General features: G+C 42.2%; 1 protein-coding gene across 1 annotated transcript; it reads right to left on the bottom strand.

The window, feature by feature from the left end:
- Positions 1–6,383: 6,383 nt before the first annotated feature.
- Positions 6,384–9,358, bottom strand: Smok2bl (sperm motility kinase 2B like). Its single transcript, XM_039087030.2, has one exon. It carries the CDS (start codon positions 8,273–8,275, stop codon positions 6,836–6,838), a length of 1,440 nt encoding a protein of 479 aa, XP_038942958.1. The 5' UTR covers positions 8,276–9,358; the 3' UTR covers positions 6,384–6,835.
- Positions 9,359–10,608: the final 1,250 nt, after the last annotated feature.

Genomic DNA, 10,608 nt, shown 5'->3' with positions numbered 1-10,608 from the left:
AGAGAGCATCAGCTGCTTCCCCAGCAGCTGTGACTATTCCCTCTCTCTCTTCCTACGGAATGTTTGTAACGATGACCTGTGTGTTCCCTAGCTAGAAGTTAAATTTAACTCTAGGATACCGTGGCAGCTCCCTTGTCTGTGAATAGGTGGAAACGGGATACATTTTGGGGATACAACAGAGTTCAAAAGTCCAAAAGAGCCTCCTCGCTCCTGGTACCAACTTCAAGTCAGAGGTCTTATAACACCCTTGGCTGGCCACAGGGACTACCCAGGATATACAGAACTCCATGAACAGGAAGCAATGAACCCATGAACCAAAATGAACCTTTTCTTCCTCAAGTCAGTTACTTTAGGTGTCTTGTTACCACAGTATAGACAGGAGCCTGGGAAGCCTGTATGAAGTTCAGTGTTCTGACCTCCCTGTGTGACCATGAACAGTTTTTTCAATGGCTCTGAGCCCCCATTTCTTCATCTGAGACAGACTAAACAACGATGTACTTAATGGACAGTATTTGGGGAAATTGTTTGGGAAGGTTTGCCTTTGAGGAAAAGAAACCCAGTTAAATTATCCTGAGCAAGAAACAGGTGGTAGGTGGCGCATGAGTACATTATCTCAAGGCCTCATGGCAGTGCTGAGGTAAACAGCTTACCTGGGGTATTACAGGGTCCCTTTGGGAGGAGCTACCCCAGGCTTAGTGGAGGGATACTTCCCTAGTTCCAGCTTAAAGAATGGATTGTTCATATGGTGTGCATTGAGGAGTGTTCTGGAGTGAAGAGGTAAGGAGCAATACAAAACATACATAAGAATACTTTCTTCATAAGGGCAAAGTACATGTCCTGAAGTGGCCTTGAATTCATTCTATAGTTAAAGCAGATCTTCAGCAGACAGCGTCCCCTATCTTGGCTTAGCAAATAACCAGAATTACAGGTCTATAAGGAAACAAGCAAACAACAAGCCACAGCACTAGATTTTAATTTCTGCACTGCTCCCATTTCACAAACGAGTAACTGAAAAATGGATAGACGTGTTTTACTAATATACACATGCATAAAACACTACACAAAGTGAAGGGACAAAAATGGGTGAGTTTAAGGATTTTAAGAGATATGCTGAACACCTGAATTCCCAGGATTTCTTGATTTTTTTCCCGCATGGTCTTAATACCTAGACTAGAGAGGCTCATTTGAAGTAGTTCACTTGGATACATAGGAGAGACCACTTCCTGGACAAAAGAGTCACAGAAAGTCACTCTGGAGAAACTGGCTTTAAGTAGGTCATCTTAGAGCTAGAACACAACTCAATGCTACAGCATTTGCCTTAGCAATACACACATACACACACACACACACACACACACACACAAACACAAACACACACACAGACACACACACAAACACACACACACACAAACACAAACACACACACAGACACACACACAAACACACACATACACATGTACACACACAGACACACACACAAACACACACACACCAACACACACAAAAGACACACACAAATACACACACAAACACACACACACACACACACACACACACACAAGCTAATATCATTGTCCACATTTTGCAGGTCAGGAACCTAAGACTCTGAGAGGTTATCACTATCCAATGGATGCACAGCCTCTAATACTGGAGAGGGGTTTACAGTCTAGTCTTCTGACTTCAAATCTCAGATTCCAATCATTTTTTAAATAGTATGACATTTTGAAAAAGAAACATCCTCTTTCCTCTGTTGGTCCCTAGATATTGAGACACATAAAATCATGTATGACCTGGAAGTAGAAATGATAGTATGGCCAAGACAGAGATGGGAGACAGGAGAAGATTTGCCAGCACACAACCTACAGTTGTATAAAAGTTTATAGGAACCACTAAGTGTGCTAACAATGAAATTGACTGCAGGGAGCTGTTTGACCAGTTCAGTTTAGTTCTGGGCACAGGCAGAAACCAGCTGGTTTCTGCCGCTGATTGCTCCTATATAACTGTATCCAGAGGCACTATGCAGTTTCCTCTTGTGCCAGAGATGTGGGCAGAAGTGGTGGTCTGTGCTGGGGTCTCAGGATTGTCCACACTTCTGGGAGTTCAGCCCTCTCCCCAATGGAATTTGGTTACAGGGAGCTGTGGGATCTGCTCAGTTAAGTTCTGGGCACAGCCAGAAACCAGAAGTATCCTGTCCCAGAGGACTTCTTCTACCTTTGTGTGTCCTAAGTCTACCAGGCAGGTAAATTGGACGAGAATAGTTTGTCTTACCTCTGCTCTCAGGTATGTTGGCACTCCTAGCAACTAGCTCTCTGGCTCTCAGCGCAGACAGAAACCTGAAGGGTCCTGCACCTTACTGCTCCTGGGATTCCTGTGCCCAGAGGGCACAGATGACACTAGGTGATTTCCTCTTGGGTCAGGAATGTGAGCAGAAAGTAATTGTCCCCTCTGAGTTCTCAGGAGTGCACTTCTGAGGGTCCAGCTCTCTCTTCCAAGGGATTAGCTGTCTCTGTCAGCTTTTCTAGGCTGGGCTCAGAGAAGAGCTGACCTTCAAACATTCTCCTACATCTCTTGTATTTTGAGGTATTTCCTTTTGTTCCCTCTGACTTGGCCCCATCGGTGAGGCACCATCTTCCTCACCATCTGCACAGAGAATCCCTCTGTACTTCTGCTATTCTCCTTCCTTCCCTTGCCATAAAAAGTAAAGGCTTTCAGCAGAGATTTGCCATATTCTTGATGGATATATTGTGGCTTCATGGTAGCAATGTCTACTAGTTATATGTCCATCAAACTTTATGTCAGAATACCATCAATGGACAAAAACTTTAAAAAAATCAAAACATATTCCTGTGTTTATGTGTGAAATTTTCAAAGAACAAATAAAAATACATACTGTGTATGGCACTCCAATCCAAAAGGCAGAGAGCCTGGAATCTTTGCCTTCTATACAGAACTTCTTGGTAGAATCTGTGAGGGGCTTAGAGGCTCTCTTTCTTTTTCTTTCTTTCTTCCTTTCTTTTTCTTTCTTTCTTTCTCTCCTCTTCTCTTTTTCTCCTCCTCTTCCTCCTCTCTTCTCTCTCTCAACCTCTCTCTCTCTCTCTCAACCTCTCTCTCTCTCTCTCTCTCTTTCTCTCGCTCTCGCTCTCCCTCCCTCCCTCCCTCTGTGATTGAGTTGCCAGTAAGCTCAGGGAACGACTCCTCAGCCACCTAGCATGAGAGTTACAGTTGCACATCAGGGTACTCAGTTTTAAAATGGGTGCTGGGAATCAAATCTCGGGTACCAATGCTTATAAACTACTTTGCTAGCCCCTTCTGTTGTTGTTGCAGCTGCTGCTGTTTCTAGCCATTCAGTAGCTGATATGGAGTCTCTCAGTAGTCTCCAACTTACCATGGTTTAAGGTTTCTCAATTTCACAGATAACAGTGGAGCAAAAGCAATCTAGATTTAGGAGAAACCTTATTTCTTCTGATTTTTCCTCCATCCTAATATCATGATCCTCTTTTACCATAGTGAATGTTGGCTGTGCAGAATGACTGGGAATGTAGCTATGTTGTAGAGTGGTTGACTGGCATGCATGAATGCCTGAGTTCTGCAACATAAACAAGGTTGCAAGACTAGAAGGCCAATGTCATCATCAGCTACATAATGAGTTTGATGCAAACTTGGGATATATTGACACCGTCTCAAAGAAAAAGGAGGGGGGCAATGTGGTTGCTCAGTACAAAGCAATTGCTCTCTGAGAGCAATAATCTGAGTGAAAATCCACAGAATCCATGTGAGACCAACTCTAGCACAGTAGCATATACATCTATACTCCCATAGCTCCTTGCTGAAGTGGACAGCAGAAGCAAGAAAGAACTCCAAAAGAAAAGGCCGGCTAGCCTGACTTACACAGCACAGAAACCAGAGACACTGTTTCAACTAAGGTAGAAAGCGAGGCCTCACACCTGAGGGCACTGAAAGTATACACTGGGGGTGGCAATGGGGGGTGAGGGGTGAAAGGTGGAGGTGGAGGGGTGCACTCTGATTTTTTTAACTTACAGGTTTAATAGAACATAACCCACCAAAAACCAAGGATCATCTGTACTTCATAATGAGTAGGAGGGTTTTTTTTTTAATGTATTAACCATATACAACCTATACTGAATATGGGTTTAACAGAAACACAAGACATGGTGGACAGATAAGGCACATCCACTTCAACGCATAGACACCCTTTGCTCTACCCCTTCCTTCACTGTGAAATTTGGGGAGCTGGTTGGATCTTGAACACTCCTATGAAACCAAATGCTACCCAAAACCACAACAACTTAATCCCCAAGCCTCAATCAAGTGGGGTGTTTCATATGTAGATGCTCAACCCCCTGCCATTCATCCTGTGGGTATGAGGAGTAAGGCCTGTGAGACCCTGAATACACAGGTAAGAGTCAGAGAAATTAACATATTTCCAAGTGCTTCTGTGGGTGAAGAAAATATGCTCAAACAATTTGAGCAAATTCAGTATGATGAGGAAAAATACAACACAACCCACAAGTAGCATGTTACTGGATAATTGAGGGTCCCCCACTACCACCACTTCTGTACACCATAAGAAAAATAAATTTAAAAAAAAGGTCAGAAGATTAAGGACCATTTTATTACAGTTTGAGAAATGAGACAGGCAAGCTAAGAACTCTAAGCAGCTTGGTGATAGGAGAAAGAACTGTGCCCTTTTGACTTTACATCCAAGACCGCATTGGATCAGTGCAAGCATGCTTAGGATTTTGGATGGCATTCAGAGAACATACAGAAAGGGTACCATGCCTTGCTGGGAGCCTCCCAGGCTGGAGCAGGTTGAAACAGGACACAGAGTAGGACACTGGTGTGGCTTTAAACACTGATGGTCTTAGGATATTCTAGCTCTCTAACTATACTGAATGCTGATGATAAAACCTTCTTGCTCATTCTGAGGGTTAAAAACCACTGGCTAAGGTGATTAATGTCTGTAGCCTAATAGTGGAAGACTAAGTAATGTAGCCTTTCTTCTACCTCTGCAGGAATTTCACAGCTTTAATGTTTAGCCTGCTGGTTCACATGAAGAGGGGACACTTTGAAAAAAGTGGGAAAGCAGAATGACCATGATGATCCTAAGTGGAACAAGGAAAGTTCTAAAAAGAGGGGGATATGGAGTATAATTCTAAGAAAGGCTAGGATAAGGAGAGTGTAAGAGAGAGAGAGAGAGAGAGAGAGAGAGAGAGAGAGAGAGAGAGAGAGAGGTGGGGGGGGGGAGACTTTCTCCTTGTCCTCATTGTCCTCGGCAGTTATACATCTTTCAGTATACATGGTCATATGGTAAAAAATTCATCACAAGTTTACATGTAAATTCAAAACAAATTGATTAAGAATTTTACAACAGTGAATGTTTACATGCATATCCATCAGGAATAATTATCTGGCTAAACACTCATCACCTGTCTCAGTTCCACAGGTACATGGAGAGTTAAAAAGCATAACTAGGTTATTGGGAAGTTTTGTGCAGATAAACCCAATCAATATTTTATCTTCTGTCCTAAACACTTATAATAAATCATTAGTTCCCCTTTTGTGGCCTTTGGTTAATGGTTTTACAACCTCTTGCAATGTTCTCTGAGTAGTAGAATGCCTAGTTACTATGTAGAAACAATTAACTGGTGATACCTGGGAGACTGGCAGAGTTCTCATTGCAGTTTCTACTATCAGAAAGAACCTAATAGCAATCCCACTGTAAAAGAGCTTAATAGATATTGATATAGTTTTAGGAATTCTTATAGGATTCCTCATGGACTTTATCACCCAGTTCCCTGATAACTCTGATTTTAAGAAAAATAAGTATAACGGGCCTGCAAATCAAAATTTAATAGACCATATGAAAGTGGGTGGAGAGAGCAGGGTTACTATGAGGTTCATTATGGGAAAGTGACCTTTGTCTATATAGCATCCTCAAAAGAGTGGACGAATACCTAGTGATTGTTATATATGCTTAATGACAGGAAAAACATGTTTAAATGATTCTCTCATGGGCATTGCCTATAGGAGCAAATCTGTCTAGGTATTAGTCCACTCTTTTGAGGATGCTATATAAACAAATAGGTCACTTTCCCATAATGAACCTCAGAGTAACCCTGCTCTCTCCACCTACTTTCATATGGTATCTTAAATTTTGATTTGAGGGGCCATTATACTTATTGTTCTTAAAATTAGAGTTATCAGGGAACTGAGTGATGAAGTCCATGAGGATAATGGGTCACAAAAAATGACAGTGGCATCTTTACTGGTTCTATGGGGAAATTTCTTTGTCTTTCTTGTTAAGGTTTTGGGGTTATCAGAAAACTTTAACTTATAGACACATCACTTCTCCATATCTATCATTACATGTCATTCTACCTCTATCAACTTTATTCTAAAATTAGCATACAGTCTTTATGATAAATTCAATTGTAAAAGAGTAACAACAAATCTAAGAAACACTGTAATCTACGGATCATTGCAGTCCAGCAAGGAATAGTGCAGGGATTTTCCCCAGTCCAACAAGATACTGAACAGGCAGAACGGCAGCTGTCTTCAAACTCGCTTTCGGGCCATTGGCCTAGATGCTTTAGAAGACTGTTGTCTTGCCTATATCTTTAAGGAATGGAATTCGCATGAAGAGACTTGAGTCATTTGCTGTCTCTCTCCTGGATCTTCCCAGGCCTCTGGACTTTATGCGTGTGTCCCTCCCAGCAGTTCCTTGAGTCCACTCATGAATAATCCCCAACACCGTGACCCCATAATTCAGAGGACATCAGCACCTTTGGCTGGCCTCCGGCTTCTTGTCTTCCTCCTATGCCTCCATTTGGGGCACCACTCTGTTGTTCTTAAGTGGTATGCAGCAGCAGCAGCAGCAGCAGCAGCAGAGCTGTAATAAACTGGCCCCAATTCTCCCTGTCCACCTCTTCCAGCTCCTGTACGCACCTCGGATTGAGTCCATAGTTGAATTGTGCTGTCTTCTGTTGTTGACCCTCTCATCAGAAAAAATGATTATCCTCTTCTGTGGGCAGTGAGGTGGCATTATAGGCGCAGTTGCACTTCTTCTTAGCCTCTGCCCTCCATGTTCTTTGTCCTTGGAAGAGTCAGTTTTTGAGCTTAATGATAGAAAGGCTCGAATAGCTGGTCTATCAGTTGTCTGCTCTCGGTAGGAAGGGAAGCTTGTAGGATCTGTGAGAGTGGGGAAAGGTGTTAATCCTGGTTGCACTGGCTCAGGTTGGCTAGTGTGGTCATCCTGCTTGCCTGCCTGGCGTTTTAATAGGCCATAAGTCGCCATCGGTTCATTATACAGCTTATCGACTAAAGATTTCTGGACAACACATGGGTCAAAGCCCATATCTGCCATGGCTGCTATGATTGCAGGATCCAGGTGACTAGAGTCTATCTTATCACAGTGGCTTAAGAAACCTGCATTTCCTTGCTTAAGCCAAGGGTGTGTCATAATATCCTTTAGTGTTGGTCTTTCTGTAGGATTTACAGTAAGTAAATACCGGATAATCTCTCGAAGTTCTTTTGAAAGGTGCCGGGGAATAGCATATCGTCCCAGCAAAACTTGGTTTCCAAGCTCTTTAAGGGTGGTACCTACAAATGGCAGGTCCCCGGTCACCATGAAGTATAAAACAACGCCTATATTCCAAGTGTCCACTTTCGTTCCATCATATGGTTGGTTTAGGAAAAATTCCGGGGCACAAAATCGTAAGGCACCACAATGCTCAGAAAGCTTCATACCGGGTGTAACTAGGGCACCCAGACCAAAGTCTACAATTTTAACTTTTCCTGAGGCATCAACCATGATGTTGTCAGGCTTAAGATCTCTATGTACTATGCCTATGTCATGACAGTAACTCATGGCATGTACAATCTGAATGAATATTTTCCGGGCTAGGCCCTCATGTAAATGGCCTGATTTCTCAATCCAATCAAACAGCTCACGTCCATCGGCCAGTTCCAAGATCAGGAAGATGTTCTGTTCAGTTTCAATGATTTGGTGTAACGAAATGATGTTTGGATGGTTCATCTTCTTCAATATCCCCACTTCCGTTCTGATCGGATAGTATTGTGTTCTCTCCTTCAGCAGGACTTTTATCGCCACAGCTGTGCCCGTGAGTCTGTGGTGAGCCAATTTCACCTGGCCATAACTTCCTTGGCCTATGGTCCTCAAAATAACATACTGAGCCCCAAGAGTCTCATATGGGAGGGTGGGCCCTGCTGTCACCTCACCCTTTAGACCACACATCACTGGTATCAAGGCTACCCAGACAGGTAGGTAGGTAGGTAGGCAGGCAGGCAGGTAGGTAGGTAGAGAATAGGTAGGAGGTATGTAGGTACGTAGGTTGATGATAAGTAGGTAGGCAGGCAGGTAGGTAGGTAAATAGGTAGGTAAGTAGAGGATAGGTAGGTAAGTAGATAATAGGTAGGTATGTGGGTAGGTAGGTAGGTAGGTAAGAAGGTAGATGGATATAAAAATTAATAGGTAGAATTAAAATAATTTTAAAAAATTTAAAAAAACAAGCAAAATCAACCCTTTCACTAACATACACACCAAAAAGAAAAAATCAAAATAAAAAGCCAAACACTCAAAGCTAAACACACACAAACACACATACATACGAAGGTATAATAAGGTACACACACACACACACACACACACACGTTCACTATATATCAGCCAAATTACACAGGACACTTCACCTATCAGAACGCCTCTCAAAACACCCACAGAAAGTCAACCTGGTTTGTCCTCCCTTATATCTGTTGGTTCAGACGCTCTCACAATGGCCCTCCTGATGAGGTCACACAGACCAGTTACTATGGATACAGCTCATACCAAGAGAAAGCAGTCAAAGAGTCTTAGGTGTATCTTAGGTGTGCTTTCAAGACTAACATTTGAACTTTTAAAATGAAAGTTTCCACGTCCTTATGGTTTCAGGTTTGAACATCTAGAATGCCTCTTGCCCCTCCATTCACTACTACAGTTTCTTGCAGTTCTGGCTAGTTGGTTGCAAATCTTTGTTACCACTTAACTAATATAATAATATTGTTTATCACATGTAATAAAATTACCTATGAGGCTATTTATAAGACACCTTTATGGATTTTTAAATACATGTAATAAATATCACAACTTCTTCACAATCAATGCAGCAATTTGACATGATTTCCATTGTCTGTGTGGTAGCAGCATGGGAGTAGCTACCTTGACTACAACCACATGTTGCTGGGTGTTTCTAGTAAGCATTTGAAGCCCTGGAGTACAGTGTCAGCCAGATGAGTGAGGCATCTTGATCGTCAATACCCAGACTCCTCTTTAACTGACCTTTGGCCATGTTGAGAAGGGTGTGTTCTCCCCCTTGAGATACAAGGCTCTGTCTTGAAGATGCTCACCGTGTTGTTTCTGCCTGCGAATCATCTCTGCAGCCCTAGATCTGTCTCTTTGGTCTCATGGCTGCCTCTGCCATTGGTAGCTGGATTTTATATAATGAAATTGGGCAGTTATTTGGGTTTCGTCTGTTCTTTGTTACAGTGACTTGATCTAGTCCCCAAACCATCATACACTTCAAAGGTTCTTGTTGTGAAAAACCACATTTATATTTCTATGCCATTAAGTCTCGCCTTTGTCTCAAGAGTATATATTCTGTGTAGAGTGTATGGCTTTCCTGAGTCACTCTCTTTCTTCTTCTTTTTCTCCCCCCACCTCCCTTAGTCCCTCTCGTTCACCTAGACAATTCCATTTCACTTGTACCTGACTCGTACATAGATAGTTTATGTGACTCTATAAGATTTAGGAACAACAGATGAGAAAAAAATATGCTAGGTTTGTCTCTCTGAGACTGAATCAACTTTGCTTAATGTGACTGTCTCCCGTTTCATCCGTTATCTGCAATGATATACCATGTTCTTCTTGAGCATTTTCCCATTATGTGTGTAGAACACATTTTCTATAATTTACTCTTCTGTTGTTGGACATCTGGGCACATTCCACACCTCAGCTGTTGAGAATAGCACTGTAATAACCATTGATGTACAAGTGTCTCTGTGGTATGTGGACTTTATAGTCTTTGGGATAAATGCCTGAAAGACAGCCGGGTCAGATGGAAGCAGTGTTCAGAGACATCTCTACCCTGGTTTAAATAGAGTTGGATACGTACGATCTTCCCTTTTGTCTGTAGCCTCATGAGCATTTGATGTTATTTCTTTTCTTATAGCTACCATTTTGACTGTGGTAAGGTATAATCTCAACGTGGTTTTCATTTGCATTTTAATGGCTAATGAGGTTGTAAATGTGTGCTGGTTGTCTATTCAAATTTCCTCTTCTGTGAACTGTCTGTTCATTGCATAAGCTCACTTGTTGACAATTCTCTCCTCTTAGTGCTTGGATATAGAACTGATCAAGAGTTTCCCTCTTTCTATAGGAGGTCTCTTCATGCTTTTAAATGTTTCTTTTGCTGTGCAGAAGCAAAGTTCCCTCTTCTAAGTATAGTCACTGATTTCTACCCATTCTGATACAATGTGACTACATCTTGGCTTAGTCATATTTGCAGAGACCTTGCTTAGAAACAAGGAAACAGT

This window comes from Rattus norvegicus, chromosome 10, assembly GCF_036323735.1.
Source record: "Rattus norvegicus strain BN/NHsdMcwi chromosome 10, GRCr8, whole genome shotgun sequence".
Lineage (NCBI taxonomy): Eukaryota > Metazoa > Chordata > Mammalia > Rodentia > Muridae > Rattus > Rattus norvegicus.
This window is presented reverse-complemented; position numbering and strand designations above follow the sequence as displayed.

Excerpts from the sequence above, each read along its gene's own strand:
- Smok2bl (XM_039087030.2), bottom strand. The coding sequence starts at position 8,275 with ATGTGTGGTCTAAAGGGTGAGGTGACAGCAGGGCCCACCCTCCCATAT.